We start from the raw sequence: 18,305 nt of genomic DNA, 5'->3' as shown, positions 1-18,305 counted from the left end.
GAGGCCTTCTCCATCTGCATCTTGCGGGGCCAGTGGGGCTTCTGGCCTGGGGGACAATGGCATTAGCATATGGCCTTTCCAGTCCCTGTGCCAGATTGCATCACATTATTGCTGACACCCGGGGGCCACTTCCTCCTCCTGCCCACCCTCAACCCCACATGGTCCCTGTCCAGCAGCCAGCCTCCCGTGCCTTGAGCCCATGTGCCCCTGGCTGCCCGGAGCTCCGTACAATAGCACCCCTGGCAGCGAGCAGGCACCAGCCGGGCCAGCATTTCCTCCTCGGATGTATAATAGCACCAGCCGGATATTTTTAGACAGCTTTGAAAAGTCACAGTGTGTGAGACCGCATACCAGACGCATGAGGTCACCAGGCGCGGGAGCAGCCTCAGCCTGCACGGTAATCGGTAATCGCAGAACCAGAAGGCCAGCCCCCCAGTGGCCTTGGCGGTGGGGAGGGCATCTCCAACCCCCCCCCCCCCCCCCCCCCGCAGGCATTCCCACTTGTCTGTCCCCAGACCAGGCCTGGCTGTCATTTAGAAAATGCCACAGGGGCTTGTCCTGGGGGGTGGAAGTGAGCCCTGTGACTGACTCCAGGGTGTCCAGGCACCAGGGGAGCCTCAGCCCAGAGGCTGACTCTCTCCTACCTTGGACGCCCCACCACCAATGACAGAGCGCCGCACAAGGACAGGCCTCCAGCCTGTAGTTAGGGCGCTTAGCGGGCTTCTTGGGCCACTTCCCTGGGTTCCCTTGGGTGGACTTCATAGACCTCTCGGGTGAGGCTGACTGGGAGCCTGGGCACAGGATGCTTCCCCAAGTCTCAACACAAGGCAGGACATTGCTGGGTCCCCCACAGGGTGGGGAGGGCCTGGCCTGGCCCCAGGCTAAGGCACCTCTCCTGCCTGAGTTCCAGGCCTGACCTGCGGTCGGTGGAGCCTGAGGAAATGGGAACAGTGCCCAGGGACGCCTGGGCCAACCCTGGGGAGGACGGAGGTTAAGCCTGGGGACGCAGCTTTGTCACCTTAGGGCCCTCCACACTTGGGCACAGCATGTGTGGGACCCTCAGTGAGAGCCCAGGTGCCCATCTGTATCAGCCGTGTACAAGGCCCCTGCAGGCCCTCCCCAGGCACCAAGCCGCTGCCCTCGCTGAATGGACCTGTCACTTAGGAGGCCAGGTCGTGCCCCTGGGGCCTTCTCCTTATCACTTCCCACTTGGCATCTCGACTCTGCTGTCGCCCCACAGCCCGTGTCCCTTCTGTGCCTTTCCCACAAGTGATCAGCCAGAATGTGGAGGAATTTACCCACGGCACGTGGGCCCAGGTGTGACCTTTATCTGGCTTCAAGCTCGTCCAGGCCTCACACTGAGCCAGTCTCTGGGCCTTCCACTAATAGATGCTTTCCTATGGAATTCTCCCTTCGGGCTGCCCCACAAACTCCTGTCATTGATTGTCTTAGTCCATTTTCCGTGGCTATAACTAAATACCAAAGATTGAGAACTTTATAAAGAATAAGAGTTTACTAAGGTCAAGGGGCTGCATCTGGTGAAAGCCTTCTTGCTGGTGAGGATTCTGGGCAGAGTCCCAAGGTAGCCCAGAGCATCATATGGCAAGACAGCAAGCTGCTAGTTTAGGGTACCCCCTCTTATAAAGCCATCATGAAGACCCATCCTCATGGCCTCATCTAATCTCAGTCACCTCCCAAAGTTCCTGCCTGATCCCACCTCTGACGCCTCTCAAGGCAAGTTACATTTCATCTGAGTGTTGTTTAGTGTTTGGGGACCGGCGATTGAACCCAGGGGCCTGACCACTGAGCCACACCCCCAGCCCTGTTTATATATTTTATTTAGAGTCAGGGTCTCCCTGAGTTGCTTAGGGCCTCGCTAAGTTGCTGAGGCTGGCTTTGAACTCACAATCCTCCTGCCCTAGCCTCCCAAGCCCCTGAGATAACAGACGCAGGCCACTGCGCCTGGCTCAGCATGAATTTTGGGGGGACCTTTAGACCATACCAGTGACAGACCTGTAGCAAACTACCACCTACCAGGCGGCCCATGGGATGCATTTCTCCAGTTTCAGAGTGAGAAGGGCAAGGTGAGGGCACCCACAGATCTGGCGTCTAGGAAGGCCCACTTCCTGGTTCACAGAAGATGTCTCTGTCTGCGTCCTTACCTGGTGGGAGGCGTGAGGGAGTTCCCTGTTGTCTCCTTTTCCCTGTGCTAGAAATGTCCTGAGCTGGGGTGGACCCCAAGGGTCCTTACCACAGGGTTTCACTGGCTTCGAGCTTGCAATCCTCCTGCCTCAGCCTCCCAAGTTGCTGGGTTTCAGGTGTGTGCCCCGCACCTGACATGATCGTCTCTTACCAGGGCCCTAGTCTCACTCATGACAGTGGCAACCTCATGGCCTATCTCCTCCTGGAGCCCCCTAATGCCAGTTGAATGTCCTTTATCTAAAACACTTGGGTCCAGAATTGTTTTGGAATTTGGATCTTTTTAGATGGGAGAGTATTTGCATTATATACTGAGATCTCTCAGGGTGGGACCCAGTCTAAATATGGCATTCACTGATGTGCCAGATGCACCCCATGCACGTGGCCTGAGGGTGATTTCATACACTCTGACTAGTTTTTTGCCAGAGTGATACACACACTTGTCACAGCTTCTAGGGAGGCCAAGGCCGGAGGACTACTGAAGCCCGAGAGTTTGAGACCAGCCTGGGTAACATAAGTGGACCCATCTCAGAAAATAAAACTAAACACTGTGTGTGTATATATACATGGGAGTGTGCATGCGTGTGTGTGTGTATAAATATTTGTTGTTCGTGAAGCAGAAGTTTCATGATGTGGAATTTTCCACATGTAGCATCACATCAGACTCAGAAACTTTCAGTTCTTCCCACTGACTCAAGAAGCTGAGGCTGGAATCGCAAGTTCAAGGCCAGCCTGGACAGCTTAGCAAGAACCTGTTTCAAAATGTGAAAAGGGCTGAGGGTACGGCTCAGCGGTGGAGCGCCCTGGGTTCACTCCCCAGCAAAGAGGGAGTGTCTTCAGTGTGACCCTGCGTGCCTAGCCCCCTCCCCTCAGCCTTCTTTCTCCACTGCCCACCTCTGCCCCCATCAGAGGGGGATCTTGGCAGTGGCCTTGCCACCTACTCCCCTGCGACCTGGCTTCCTGCACAGCGCGGCCTTCTCAAACAGGAGCGCTGTCAGCCCAGCAGATTTCTCTCTGCCACCAGACTTCCCTTTCTGTGTGAGACCTCAGTGTCACCTCCTCCTGTCTCCTCTTCCCCCGCCACTGGGGCCAGATTATGGGACCAGCTCGGTCTCCTTGCCCCTCTTCTGCCAGGCCCCATGGCCCCCACCTCCCTCGGCCTCTCCCTTCCTGCCCTGGGCACCTTTCCTGCCCCACAATCTGCCAAGACTGTCCTCCCCTCTCTCTTTCAACCCTCTGGGTCAGCGGCTTCGCGGTTGGGAGCAGTTCCTGGGCACCTGGGCGTCGAGGGGGTGTTCTGACTTAATCTGGGTGGTGGTAGCCCCGGAGCGGCACACACCTTCCCTACCTGCGGGCTCCTCGGGACAGGTCGGGACTGTTGTGCTGTGACACAGGAGTGGGGCACTGACTCTTGCCACCGAGCCTCAAGAACACGGTGCCGAGTGACGGCAGCTGGGCACACCAGGCCTCCGAGCACAGGATGCAGCCCATGGGCAGTGTCCCGGACCGGCGAATCCAGAGGCAGATCCCAAAGGCAGATCGGGAGCCGCCAGGGGCTGGGGCGGGAGTGACTAAGGGACAAGGCTTCCTTTTGGGGGATGAAAACGTTCTGGAACCAGATAGAGGTGCTGCACAGGCTGTGAACGCGCTGAGTGCCACTGGACACGCCTCTGCGCCCGCTTCTGAAGGGCGAGCTGGTGCGCTGCTTGTACTCCCAATTTAAGAACTCCCCAGTGCCTTCCTCCCGGACTCCTGGCTCTTCCGAGCTGGGCCTGCCTGCTCCTTGCCTGCTGCCCAGCACAGCCTGAGCCCAGATGGGCCCAGAGGCTGGCAGGACCTTCTGGAGAGCCCCAACAGTATGTCCTCGTCGCAGATCAGATGCTGTCACGGCCCCAGCTGCATCTGGAGTGCATGGTGCCCATGGAGACCCCCGCAGGCCTGGCCAGGAGCTGTCAGCACCTGGCCTCACGGACCCCAAAGTGCACCCTATGCATAGTGGTCCAGGGGTCCTCTGTACCCGTGGCTTCCACGTCCGCAGATTCAGCCAACCTTGAGTTGAAAATACCCTCAGGGGACGCAGAATGGCATTCTGTCACACTCAGACTTCCTCAACAGTGTTCCTAAGCAGCTCAGGTAGCAGCAGTTTCCGGAGCATTACATGTGTTAGGGATGGCGCGTCACCCAGAGGAGACTGAAACACGGGAGACGTAGGAGGTCCCGAGCGCTCTCTGTGTCCCTCGTGAGGAGACTTGAGCATCCCGGGGTGTCCATATCTGGGATGTTCCTGGAACCAGTCTCCTTGGACATGGGGGCGGGTGACTGTAACTGAAGAAGTTCCGAAACTGACTTTTCTGTTGGTTTGCTGTGGCGGGGCTGGACCCAGGGCTGGCCACACTCGGCACGCGCTACCTCAGAGCCGCCCCAGCCCGACAGCTGGCCTTCTAACTGCCAGAGCCTGAGCACCTAGCACCCCACACGGCCCAGCCGCAGAGACCGGCGCACTTCAGCTGCCCACTGCTGTGATGGCCAGTTCTCCTGGTCCTGTGGGTGGTGACTTGCAGATGGCTCTGCGGACACAAACTCGGTGCCAGAGGGAGCCCTGGGCTGAGGCCCGTGGGAGCCTCACCTGGGGTCTGAGCCCTGCCTCTGTTCCCTGCACAGGCCTTCGGGAACGCCAAGACAGCCCACAACAACAACTCCAGCCGCTTCGGGAAATTCATCCAAGTCAACTACCTGGAGAGCGGCATTGTGAGAGGGTGAGTCCCCTCCCCGCCGGGGGTGGGGGGGAGCCAGGGGTGGACGGGGCAGGTTTTTGCCTCATGCGGGGAAGCAGATGCGTGGACCCTGGGGAATGTTCAGGGTCCAACCTACAGCTCAGCCACTGCGGGTGTGCTCCTGAGGCCTTGTGAGGTCCTCACAGCAGGTCGAGGTAGGAAACGGGGTGAGGGCGGGGGTCTGCGGGAGCAGGTGTGCTGAGCTGGAGGCGCTGGTGTGAGGCATTGCCAACCCCGGTGAGGACGGCCAGCCTGCTTCCTGGTCTTGGTGTAGGCGTGTCACAGGCCAAATGGATGTGGCCTTGACATTTGCTGAGCATGTGCTCCTTGAGATGTGACGCTCATAGCAGGTGAGGCGGTTGTCCAGGGGAGTGCTGAAGGGAGGTGGGGTTCCTGAGTGGATATAGGGACAGGTTGGTGGGTGGCAGGCGAAGGGTGGGTAGATGGGTGAATGTGGCCGGGGGTAGAGGAAGTGCATGGTGACCCGTGGACAGCACCCAGCAGGGCCCTCTGCTGGCTCCTCACGGGGACCTTCCCACAGCTGCAGTGCTGGCGGGAAGGTCTGCGAGGCAGTGGGGTTGGTCAAGGCCCTCAGTGTGTTCTTCTGCCTAAGCCTGGCCAGCAGCTGTTTCCCAGACGGTCCACGCGGGGCCTGAATGCAACTGCTGTTCTCTTGGATCCTCCAGCCTAGCGTCTGCCCTTTTCCCACTGCCCAGGCTCAGGTGGCAGTAGGGAGGGTGACGTCAGGGTCTGCTTTGGCCCCCCGGGCCCGGTGATTCTCCGGTGCCTCAGCCCCCAAAAGCCACTCAGTGGTTCCTTCAGCTGCTGCCGTGGGCATCTGTGCCCCAGGTGATCAGAGACCCCTGCAGCCAGCCGCCCGCCCTTCAGCCTTCACTTGTCCTCCACGATGAACCCCTTCCCACCCCATGGTTTCTTATTAAAATACACGTCCTGGGGGCCCAGGGTGGCTCAGAGCACTTGCCTCGCATGTGGGGGCTCCAGGTTCCAGCACCTCGGGAAAGTTAGAAGAACGGGGACCGACTCTGTCGCAGCCCTGGAAGCCACGAGTCTGTGTCAGGTGTCACCAGACTCCTTTGGGAAGCTCCAAGGGTCCTTCCTGGCCACCGCCTCCTCAGGGAGCCTCTGGCGCCTCCAGCTCTCGTGGGCTCGCAGTGGCGTCATCCCGTCCCTGCCTGTCTGTGTGTCTTTCCTGTCCTCTTATAAGGTCATTTGTCATTGGATTTAAGGCACACCCAGATCATGAAGGATGATCTCAAGATCCTCAATGACATCCACCAAGACTTTTTGTCCAAATGCAGTCACCCCGCCCGATCTGTGAAAGATGCTGAGACCCCCGGTGGGTGACTGAAACCTCAAACACTGCCGGCCCTTACGTGTGCTGGTTCTCCCAAGACACACACGTGTATTTTTAATTCTTTTTAATTGTATGTGGACACAACACCTTCAGTTATTTTATATGGTGCTGAGGGTCGAACCCAGGGCCTCGCTTGTGCCAGGCGAGCCTCTGCCCCTGAGCCCAGCCCCAGCCCCGCCCCAGGCCCCGCCCTGCCCCAGCACACTGCCCTGGTCGGCTTCCAGCTGCACACGATGCCTGAGGTAACCAACTCAGAAGAGGTCTGTTTGGGCACCTAGTTGGGGAGGTTCCAGGCCGTCACTGATCCCCCATTGCTCTGGGCCTGTGCTTAAGCAAAACGTCAGAGCAAAGCAGAACCATTCCAGCATGAGCCACAGAGCCAAAGAGGAAAAGAAAGGGGCCAGGGTTCCACAGCCCCTTCCAGGGCCCGCTCCAGGGACCTAAAATCCCCCCCCCCCAGGCCCATCTCCTGAAGGTCCCATCACGCCCAGTGGCACCACTGGCTGGGAGCAGGTCTTTAACACATGACCCTGGGGGATGTTCAGGGTCCAACCCACAGCTCACATCTGTGGTCAGTTTTCACCTTTCACTTAAGGGAAGCACTTCACAGTCCTCCGACATATCCAGATTGTCAGAGGCGATACTCTTGTGCTTTGGGGCCATTATCAGGGAAAGTAAGAGGTACTTGGACCAGCCAGGTGTGGTGGTCCTTGTCTATAATCCCAGCACTCAGGAGGCTGAGGCAGGAGAATCAAAGTTCAAAGCTGGCCTCAGCAATTTAGTAAGGCTCTAAGCAATTTAGGCAGACCCTGCTCAAATAAAGAGAATTTTTTTAAAAAGGAGAAGGCAAGGCGTGTGACTCAGTGATTAAGTGTCTCTGGGTTTAATCCCTGGTACCAAAAGAAAAAAAAAAAAAGTTACTTGAACCAATCACATCCATCTAGTGAAAAATGATCTGATAACCAAGATGGCTACGAACTGGCAGGTAGCATATACAGCCTGGACACACTGAACAGAGGAATGATTCCTGGGTTCTGGAGTGGTGCAGGATACCATCGCACGACTTAGAATGATGTGCAATTCAAAACTTAGGCATTAGGGGTTAGGAATGTGGCTCGGTGTTAGAGCTCTTGCCTAGCATGCAGGAGGCCCTAGACCAGGGGCCCCGTGCCGTCCCAGACCCTGCTCTCCCTCGGCACAGCTGTGTTCCCTGTAAAACAGCAGGCTTGGAGGAGGTGGTCTGCAGGCACCACCCAGCTCCGTCCAGTGACAGTGGGACCCGCCCACACCCTGCCCCTCCAGACCTGTGGAGCCCTGATGGGTGCGGAAATAGCATCCAGGCCACCTCCCTCCATGGGCTCCTGGCAGCGCATGGCCTCTCCACCCTCAGCTCCCGTCTATCAGCAGGCACCTCGGCCGCCCCATGAGTGCTGTAGGCGATGCCTAGAGCACAGTCGATCCCCAGGAAGCACTCACGGCTGCTTCTACAGGTGACCATCCCTAATCCAAAAGCTCCAAAATCCAAAAGTTCTGAGCACCAACACGATACCACAGGTGGAAAAGTTCACACCCGGCCTCATGGGAATGGGTTGCAGACAAAACAAGGGTGCACTCAGAAGACTGTAAAAATCACCTCCAGGAGGTACACATGGGATACATGAGACCCAGGTGGATTTTGTGTCTGGACTCAGGCCCTGTCCCCAAGATGTCTCTCAAATGGACATAAACATTCCAGGATCTGGAAACAAAATCCAAAACATTTCTGGTGCCAGGCCTTTTGGATAAGGGCTCCTCAGCCTGCATCAGCTTGGAGACTGGCTGCACAGGCACCCTGTCTCGACTCCAGCACCCCCATGGCCAAACTTCCCATGAGTACTGCAAGAATTTAATTTGGAAGAAACATTCACTGTTGGGTACAAAGGAAGTGATCAATAAATGGCTGAGTACCAGCGTGCAGCAGAGAGCCCTGCTCTTCAGAAAGACACCAACAGAAACGAAGAGGCCAGTCTCAGGTCCAGAGAAGGCACGTGCAGATCGGACCCCCAGCAGAGGACTTGTGTTTACAGCGCAATAATAGCTGTAAGAGAAAGACCTCAGGAGACGCTCCTCAAAAGAGATGTAGGGCCAGGCGCGGTGGCACATGCCTATAATCCCAGCAGCTTGGGAGGCTGAGGCAGGAGGGTCACGAGTTCAAAGCCAGCCTCAGAAACTCAGTGAGGTCTCTAAATATGAAAAATGGCTAGGGATGTGGCTCAGTGGTTAAGCATCCTGGGTTCAATCCTCAGTACCAAAAAAAAAAAAAAAGGGAGGGGGAGAGAGAGAGAGAGAGAGAGAGAGAGATGTTGGGTTAGAGGTGCAGATCAGTGGTGGAGCACTTGTCTAGCATGCATGAGCCCTGGGTTCCATCCCCAGCACCACAAGGGAGAGACGTTCACGTGCAGCAAGCACACGAAGATGCTGAGCATCACTAGTCCTCAGGGAAACGCAAGTCAAAACCCCCGTGTCACCCCGGCTAGGACGGCTGGAATGAAAAAGGAGACTCGAAAACCGTTGGTGGGCTTATGAAGAGAGTGGAAGACACCACAGCTGCCTTAAGAAAATATTTAGCAGTCCTTAAAACTGGACATGGAATTACCACGGGACCCTGAAGCAGTTCCACCCATGGGCACTAGCCCAGGAGAAACGGGAACACAGTAGGTCCATATGAAGACTCAGTGTACACACATGTCCACGGCAGAATCGTCTCAAATACCCTAAAACTGGAAATAGTACACATGCTCACCAGCAAAATGTTCATCCATACAGTGTAATATTATTCAGCCATAAAAAATGGGGAAAAAGGAATGAAGTTTGTATTCATGTTGCGGTGTGGCTGCATCTCAGGACCATTGTGCTGAACATAAGAAGCCAGACACAGGCTGGGGCTCAGGGCAGAGCGCTTGCCTGACATGTGTGAGGCCCTGGGTTCGATTCTTGTACCACATAAAATAACCAAATTAAAACAAAGGCATTCTGTTCCTCTACAACAATTTAAAAAATAAGTTAATTAATTAAAAAAAAAAAGAGGAAGCCAGACACAGTGTTCCTGTGTAGAATTCTGTGTCTTTACTGATCTGCGGTGGCAGAAAGCTAGTTGGTGGCTGCTTGAGGGTGGGGGACAGGGAGGGATGATGGGGTGCGGAGACTTTAGGGCAGTGGATGGTTGCTATCTCGATCCTGGTAGTGGTCGTCCCAGGAGATTGAATTGTGCACACTAAATGGGTGCAGCTTATTGTGTGTCGGTCATCAGTAAAGTGTCAGCGTGGATCGGTTGCCTTCTGTTTACGTTTTCCATTAGAGTCTACACAAGCAAATGAGTAGAATTGAGTCATGATCCTCAAATAACTTTGTTTTGCAATTGGAAAAATATTTCATCATTGGGGAGCAGGGTGCACATTCTGGGGTAGTCCTTGAGTGAGTGGGTTTGGTGGTCCAGGTCTCGCAGGATGCCTGTCGGGCTTCCAGGTCCAGCCATGGTCAGCTCAGGTTCCTGTTTCCATGGATCCTTGTTGGAAGGCAGGACCGGCAGCTGCAGAGGGCTTCATGTGTGTCGCACTGAGGGCAGGCCATCTGCAGCCGCCAGGAGCCACAGCACCAAGTACAGAGTGACACAGTCCTTCAAGAAAAAAAAGCTGAGGCCGGGGTGCAGCTCATTCACTCTGGGTTCCACCCAACAACTGGCGAAGAAAGCAAGCGTTAAAATCATACCAAAATAGGTGACTTCTTGTTTCTTTCGATGACAGAGCTGTGGTTGAAAAATATCTGCTTGAAAAGTCTCGCCTGGTCTCTCGGGAGAAGGATGAGAGGTACGGGATGATTCCTTAGGGGCCCTTTGAGTGCACCCCTACATCTGCCTTTGTCCCTGCCAAGGGCAAAGCAAGTGTCCTGGGGTCCGGGGAACTTGAGGGGAAGTGTGGCTGATCCTCTGGGAGCAAGGATGTGTCCCGGCCAGCCTCCTCCCCTCCCGCCTCCTCCCCGCCCACTCCCTTGGCCTCGAGCTTCATGCTCCCTTTTGTGCCTCTGAGGACCTTACCCACCGTAGGTGTTCAGGGATCTGCCCAAAATGTGGTTAGATCAGAAACGTCTCTGATTGACGGGAGCAAGACACGTGCCCAGCCCCCAGCCCTCGCTTGACCAGTCCCATGGTTTTATAAGTCGTAATAAAACCAACTTGGGTTTTGAGTTTATATGCACTCGTGTGGTGTCTCAGACATGTGAAGTGGCTCTGCTTGGCCTGCAGAAATGACTCTTTCCCTCCTTTTGACCCACAGGAACTACCACGTGTTTTATTATTTGTTACTCGGTGTCAGCGAGGAAGAGCGCCAAGAATTTCAGCTTAAGCAGCCTGAAGATTATTTCTACCTCAACCAGGTAAACAGCCACTAGCCTCAGCCACACAGGTCACCTCTGTTCCCCTTGGGCTGTTTAGGAGCCACCAGGAGGCCAGAGGCCGCCTGCCTTGGCCCTCCTCGGCCTCCAGACTGGCTCCAAGGAGGCGGCATAAAGGAGCCCATTCACGCCCTCCGCCTTAGGCCCTGCCCCATCAGTCCCCGCCAAAATCACCCTCACAGGCCACCCTCGCCAGCCCGGAAACACCCACGGTGCCAACGCCTTTGTTTTTTCAGCATAACTTGAACATTGAAGATGGAGAAGACCTGAAACATGACTTTGAGAGACTCAAGCAGGCCATGGAGATGGTGGGCTTCCTGCCGGCCACTAAGAAACAGTAAGTGGGCATCAGCCAGCCTGTCCTGCCTGCAGGGGGCGCACGGGCTCCTGCACTCAGATCTGACCCACAGCCCAGTAGAAAACAGTCAGCGTCCCAACAGAATCAGGCTGAGAAGGGCAGCGCGGTGGCAGCGGGCACAGGAAGGGAGTCAGCCCTGGCCCCAGGAGGCCAGTCAAAACAGTCGTGCTTTTGTTTAAAAACAAGCTCAGCATGGCCCAGGAGAAGCAGCCCAGCTACTCAGGAAGCCACGGCAGGAGGGACACTTGCACCCAGAAGGTCAAGGCCAGCCGGGCGCACAGTGAGACCCCTCTCAAAAAGAAGAGAAAAGGGCTGGGCTGGGGCGGAGCAGGAGAGCGCCTGCCCGAGCCCCTGGTTCCGTTTCCAGCACCATAAAAGAAAGAAATTACAACCACCTGAGGCGCTCTCCATTCCTGCCCAGGTGGACGGGTGGACAGCCAGTACCCACTGTGCACACGCTCACATGCCCCTGGGAGGACACCGATCAGGGCAGCGACTTTGGAAAACCACGCGGCCGTCTCTACAGAAGCTGTGTGTGTGCGGCCAGACTCGCGCATTTGTTCCCTGTGGTCACGTGCATGGGTCCCACGGCTTCCTCCCTTATACCCCAGAGAAACCGGGACCCCTCAAGCCCCCAGCAGGAGATTCAGTAAATAGATTCCAGGGTATCCTGCAGGAGTTGGCAGGCTCTTGACGAAGGCCAGATACTGACCGCTTGAGCCTCGCAGGCCAGAGCCTCGGTGTGTGCTTTCCTGTGTTTCATTTTGTTTCTTTTGTGGTACGAGGGGTGGAACCCAGGGGTGCTCTCACCGAACTCCATGTACCTCAGCCCTTTTTATTTTTACGTTTTGAGACAGGGCCTCTCTAGATTGTCCTGGCTGGCCTTGGACTTGCCTTAGCCACTCTCATTGCTGGGATGACATACTGTGCCACCACGCCTGGCCTCAGACCACTCCTGGCTCAGAGACTGGACAGAAACGGGCTGTGTGTGCAGAGTTCTGGCCCCTCCACAGGAGCCACTCTCACCCAGGGTCCCCTCTGCCCCCAGGGACACTTGCTGGCGTCTGAGTCATTTTGGGTTGTCCCAGCAGTAAGGAAGGGAGTTGGGTGCTCCTGGCCTCAGGTGGGAGGAGGCCAGGATGTGCCTAGCAGCCTGCAGTGCACAGGACGCCCCGCGGCAAAGGGACACCCGGCCCCAGTGCCAATAGTCAGGCCACAGCCACACACAGGGTCAGGGACAACAGGTCCCCCAACAGCCCTTGGTGACAGCTGGCCAGACCCAGCTCTGCAGGGCACATCAGAGGTCAGGCCCATGGTGGCTCAGGAGATTGGGCTTCTGCTGGTTCCGGAGGCCTGTGCACCTGTGACGATCCCACGGGCGCCACGTGGGAATCGTGCTTTTGTGTTCACGCATGGTGTCCCTCCACTGAAAAAACACATTTTAGCCAGGTAGTGGCCCACGCCGTGACCCCGGCCACTCAGGAGGCTAAGGCAGGAGGGTTGCAAGTTCAAGGCCAGACTCAGCAACTTAGTGAGACTCGGTCTAAGATAAAAAGGGCTGTGGGTATAGGTCAGTGGTTGAGCGCTTGCCTAGCGTGAGCAAGGTCCTGGGTTCTGTACCCAGAACCCGGCCCAGAAAATGTTTTTTTGTAGCTCTCCCTCTCCTTTTTAAAAAGTCAAGGGGCTGGGGACAGAGGTCAGGGGTGGAGCACTGCTCGGCATGCGTGAGGCCTTGGGTTCCATCCCCAGCACCAAAACAGAATAAGTCCAAGGAGCCGTCCACACAGAGGGCGGCGTCCACAGAGAACAAGATGATCTTCAAGCTCCTTCAGTTCTCATTGGAACTTGCTGGGTTTACAAGTTCAGCCCATCCCTGGCCCCTTTTCTTATCTTACAAATGTAGAGGCAGCCCCACTGTGCGCGCTTTCTCTCTCCCAGGATTTTTTCCGTCCTGTCAGCCATCCTGTACCTGGGCAACGTCACTTACAAGAAGAGAGCCACGGGCCGCGACGAAGGCCTGGAGGTCGGGCCCCCCGAGGTGTTGGACACGCTGTCCCAGCTCCTGAAGGTACTGCCGACCCACGCCCTCAGCTCGACTCAGGGCAGTGGCCACCTTTTCAATCAGGGGACATGTGCCCAGAACTTCCTCTGCCACCAGGGTTTTGTAAACCAGGGCTCATCGGCCTGCTTCCTCCTTGTCCCTCTGCAGCGCCTCTTCCTCATTTCGGATGAACTCCTTGGTCAGGGCCACCTCCCACTTCAGCCCTTTAACCAAAGGCTCCTTTAAAACCATAGTTTGTCAGGGCTCAGTGGCACACAGCTACTCGGAAGGCCAAGGCACAAGGATCGCTTGAGCCCAGGAGTTTGGAGCCAGTCTAGGCAGCATCAGGAGACCCTGTCTCAAAAACAGCAACCATGCCGGGCCTAGTGGTCCACGCCTGTTATCCCCGTGGCTCGAGAGGCTGAGGCAGGAAGATCATTATTTCAGAGCCAACCTCAGCAACAGCAAGGTGCTAAGCAACTCAGTGAGACTCTGTCCCTAAATAAAATACAAAAAAGGCTCAGTGGTTGAGTGTCCCTGAGGTCATCCCCAATACCAAAAAAAAAAAAAAATCTACCACAGTTTGATCAGCAAGGTCATTTTTGTTTTTGGGGATTTTTTAAATATTCATTTTTTAGTTACAGATGAACACAATATCTTTTTTTTTTTTTTTTTTAACTTTTATGTGGGGCTGAGGATGGAACCCAGTGCCTCGTGCATACTAGGCGAGTGCTCTAACTCTGAGCCACAACCCCAGCCCCAGCAAGGTCATTTTTGCATCCAATCTGTCATCTCCTCATCCACTGCTTTTCACCTATAGGTGATTCTGCCCCTGGGGGGACTCTAGACAAGGTCTGCAGACAGTTTTGACTACCAAACTAGGGGACTGCTCCTGGCATCTGGTGAGTGGAGGTCAGGGAGGCTCTGCAAGCCCCGGATGGCCTGTGTGGAGATTGCCACAGGCCAGGTGTAAACCGTGAACCCCAGGCAGGGCCGAGAGCCTCCGCTCCTGTCTGTACGTTTTCCTTTTCCCAAGTCCTGGGGATGGAACCCGGGGCCTCACACATGCTAGACAAGTGCTCTACCTCTGAGCTGCACCCCCAGCCCTTTTTACTTTTTTTATTTTGAGATAGAGTCTCACTAAGTTGCCCAGGCTGGCCTAGGATGGCGATCCTCCCGCTTCACCTCCTGAGTCTCTTGGGCTTACAGGCGTGAGCCTGGGTGCCCTGACATGCAGCCTTTCCTAGGGGGTCATCAGGCCCCATCTTCTGTTGCGCTCCTAAGAGTGCGTGAGCAACCACTGGGAGATGAGGGGAGATCCTGCCCCTGGTGGACAGGCCGGCTCAGGAAGGGAGGAGTGCGCTGGGTCTCTCACCTGCACCCAGGATGGACACAGGCTCTGCGTGCAGGTTGCCAGGTGACCCCTGGGCCAGTGGTCCCCAGTCACACCCAGGCCTGTGCATACACGGGGCCCAGCCAGCCTGTGGTGTGCGAGAATGCTCTGCAGCCCACTGATCGCAGAGGGTGGGCTCTGGGGCCCACTTCCCAGCCCAGCCTCTGGGGCTGTGTCTCCCATCCTCCTGGGCTCCGGGGCCTCAGCGATGTGAAGAAATGCCCAACAGGCCCCTCACCTCCCTGTCCTTCCCTCCTTCCCTGATTTTGAAACAGGTGAAGCGAGAAATCCTGGTGGAAGTTCTGACCAAAAGAAAAACAGTGACCGTCAATGACAAGCTCATCCTGCCCTACAGCCTCAGCGAGGTGGGTGCCGCTCTGGTGCTGGGGGTGCAAGGCCAGAACACAAGAGCCAGCAGGGGTGACTTCCTCCTCTTCCTGTGGTTCAGGAGTAGAACCTGGCAGTGCCCCTGCCTCCACGTGAGCCCTAGTGTGGCCAGCCCAGCCCACAGGAGTTGCCCCTGACCTTCAGTTCATAAGCCCCAAGACTCCAGTGGATGTCTGAAACCACAGAGAGTGAAAGTAGACTATTTTTTCCTACCCATACGTCCCTGTGATAGAGCTTAATATATAAATAGGCACAATAAGAAATCAGTAGAAACTAATAATAAAACAGAATAATTGCATATTATACTATAATAAAAATCACGTGAATGTGAACTCTTTTTTTCTCAAAACATTTTATTGTGCTGGGCACAGTGGCACACACCAGTGATGCTAATAACTGGAGAGGCCAAGGCAGAGGATCATCAAGTCCCAAGCCAGCCTTGGCCATTTAGAGGGATCCTGTCTAAGAATTAAAAGATCTGGGCAGAGTGTGGTATGCACACCTGTAATGCCAGCAGCTTGGGAGGCTGTGGCAGGAGGATTGTGAGTTTGGGGCCAGCCTCAGCAACTTAACAAGATCCTAAGCACCTTAGCAAGACTCCGTACCTAATAAAAGGGCTGGGGATGTTACTTAGTAGCTAAGCACCCTTGGGTCAAATCCCCAGTACCAAAAAAGAGTCTGGGGGGTATGGCTCAGTGGTGGAGGTCTTGTCTAGCATATGTGAGGCCCTCAGTTCCATCCCCAGAACTGAGGGAAGACAAATCCTGTCATACATTCATCTTTTCACCTAAAGAAACTTTTTTTTTTTTTTTTAATTTCTCTACCCAAATTGTCAGCATCATTATTCTTGTGCTTTGGGGCTATTTGTGAGTAAAATAAGGGTTACTTGAAACAGTTGGAATAGTCGACTGATAACTGAAGCAACTAAGTGACTAGTAGGTGGTTAGCATATACAATGTGGCCCCTGGACAAAGACTGCCCAGGTGGGATGGAGTTGGACTGCAGGAAAGTCCATCTCAGTGCTCAGAACGGCATGCAGTTTAAAACTAATGAATGTTTTATGTCTGCAATCTTCCACTTAATACTTTCAGACCATGGGTAGCTGTGGGTCTGTCTGAAACCATAGATAAGGGGACCCTATTTTATAAGCTTACTGTGGCCCTCAGGCCAGAACTAGAGCCCAGGGTTCCTCTCTGTGTGCCCGATGGGTGTGCTGGTCCTCACCAGCAGAGATTAGCCATGACTCCTGGGTGGCCCACCACCTGGTTTTGTAAATAAAGTTTTATTGGTACACAGCCATGCCCATTCAGTCACATACCAACCAATGCTGCTTTTTTGCTTTAGCAGCAGGGCTGTGTCATTGTAGCAGAACCCATCAGGCCCCAAAAATGAAACTGTTGACTAGTTACCTCTCTCCAGAAAATCTTTGCTGACCCCTGGGCTGGAGCATGATCCTCATGTAACACCTGACCTGTGACTCTCAGGCCTTCACCCCAGACCTTGATAACTGCTTCCCTCGGCCTTCACCCTGCCTGGGTATTTTCTTCATGGTGTTTCTCTTGTATTTTAACAACTGAAGAGCAATGTAGCTTGCAGCTCAGATGGCAGCAGGAAAGTCTCTAGGCACAGGGGTACTTCTTGCTGATGGTGGCCCCTTACCCAGGGGGAGCTGCTGGGGCATTTCCAGTGGGCACTATGGACAGTCTGAGCACAGGCCACAGCACCCTGTGACATTAGATGTTGCTGCAGCCTGCCTGCAACCCAGCAGCTTGGGTACCCTCTGGAGAAGCCAGGACAGTAGGAGTCACCAGGAGGGACTGCAGTCTCTCTGGCTCCATCTCCACAACCTGCAGGAACAGCCAAGCCAGAGGGATGTGTCCCAACTCTCTAGGGCAGGTGAATGCCATTGTCACTCTGGAGAGCCAAATAGTCATGCCTCACTTGACACCGAGGATCCATGCTGAGAAATGGTTCCTTCTGGGCCTGGGGGTATGGCTCAGTGGTAGAGCGCTTGCCCAGCATGCCCCAGGCCCTGGGTCCATCCCCAGCACTACTCCCCACACATACACAACAATCAGAGAGGGCTTCGTTGTGCACACGTCCTGGAGGGGACTTCCAGGAGCCTAGACGGTGTGGCCTGCCACACTCCCAGACACTGGCGTAGCCAGTGTGTTACTGTGTTACGTGTTACTGTGCTGGTTCTGCAGGCAGTCGTGGCAGCAACAGATGTGCATCCAAACACAAAACGGCCCAGTGAAAATACCAGGCACAGAGACTTCAACTCCCTTGCCATCTTATTGGACCGCACGGACTAGGGGGTCTGCACAGACTGAAATGTCATCACACAGCACATAGCCACACAAGAAGAGCGAGTCTCTCATGTTGGGCTACGGATCTCCATAAGAAGGAGGAAAGAAAGGCAAAGAGGAAGAAGGGGAGAAAGGCCGGCCGGGGTTCAGTGTGGAGTGCTTGCCTGGCGTGCGGGAGGCCCTGGGCTCTGTCCAGCGCCTCACGTAATAACCAAAACACAGGCCCGTTGGCAAGTAAAATATCTTTAAAAAAGAAAGAAAAGCGAACTGCTGTTGCTCTATGCACGCAGTGGTGGCTGCACGCTGTCCCCAGAGAACAAGGGACCAGCGTTTGGGCCTGGCTGAGCTCCTCTCTAGTTCCGCTGCGAGAGCAGGCCCGGCCCTCAGCAGCCTCTGTGTTGCCTCTGCGTGTGTGAGGAGGACCTGCCACCTTCAGGCCTCCTGGTGTGATTGCCACAGAGTGCCACATCCTCATGGACGGGGTGACGGGGACATGCAAAATGCAAGGCTGAGTTGGACAAGTCGGGTGTTTAAAGTAGCCATGCTGAGGAAATTAAAGAACAGATTCCAAAGTAAAACCCAGAAAGAACGAAAAATAACTAAACAAATACAGAAAGAGGAGGTTTTGTTAAATGGGAAAGAAGCCAGGTAGGTTGGTGCACACCCGTGCTCCCAGCTACCCGGGAAGCTGAGGCAGGGAATCGCTGGAGCCCAGAAGTTTGAGGCCAGCACAGGCAACAGTGAGAACCTGTCTCGAAAAAACAACAACAACATTGGCCACTAAAGCACCCCACCTGGCAAGTGCGCACAGAGCCAGGGCAACCCGACCCCAGGTGAGACGCCCCTCTGTGTCCGTAGGCCATAACTGCCCGTGACTCCATGGCCAAGTCGCTGTACAGTGCCCTGTTCGACTGGATTGTGCTGCGGATCAACCACGCCCTCCTCAACAAAAAGGACATGGAAGAGGCCGTCTCGGTGAGTACCCCGTCCCAGTTCCCCAGGCCAGGAGGGACCATGCGCTTGGTGCTGGGCGTCCTCAGT

At 55.2% G+C, this 18,305-nt stretch overlaps 1 protein-coding gene across 16 annotated transcripts in view; it reads left to right on the top strand.

The window, feature by feature from the left end:
* The window catches only part of Myo9b (myosin IXB), a 96,077-nt gene that overhangs the window by 41,262 nt on the left and 36,510 nt on the right, over nucleotides 1-18,305 (top strand). For all 16 annotated transcript variants that reach the window (XM_046437549.2, XM_046437559.2, XM_058576613.1 and 13 more), the window contains 7 exons: nucleotides 4,861-4,955; nucleotides 10,131-10,193; nucleotides 10,659-10,758; nucleotides 11,013-11,113; nucleotides 13,073-13,202; nucleotides 14,844-14,933; nucleotides 18,123-18,239. In XM_046437549.2, the coding sequence (XP_046293505.1) occupies nucleotides 4,861-4,955; nucleotides 10,131-10,193; nucleotides 10,659-10,758; nucleotides 11,013-11,113; nucleotides 13,073-13,202; nucleotides 14,844-14,933; nucleotides 18,123-18,239 (696 nt within the window). The remainder of the gene's footprint in view (nucleotides 1-4,860; nucleotides 4,956-10,130; nucleotides 10,194-10,658; nucleotides 10,759-11,012; nucleotides 11,114-13,072; nucleotides 13,203-14,843; nucleotides 14,934-18,122; nucleotides 18,240-18,305) is intronic.

This window comes from Marmota monax, unplaced genomic scaffold, assembly GCF_021218885.2.
Source record: "Marmota monax isolate L192 unplaced genomic scaffold, Marmota_monax_Labrador192_F-V1.1 WCK01_AAM20220418_F8-fsc00021, whole genome shotgun sequence".
NCBI classification, from domain to species: domain Eukaryota; kingdom Metazoa; phylum Chordata; class Mammalia; order Rodentia; family Sciuridae; genus Marmota; species Marmota monax.
Note: the sequence above shows the minus strand (reverse complement) of the source record. Positions and strands in the feature narration are given on the sequence as shown.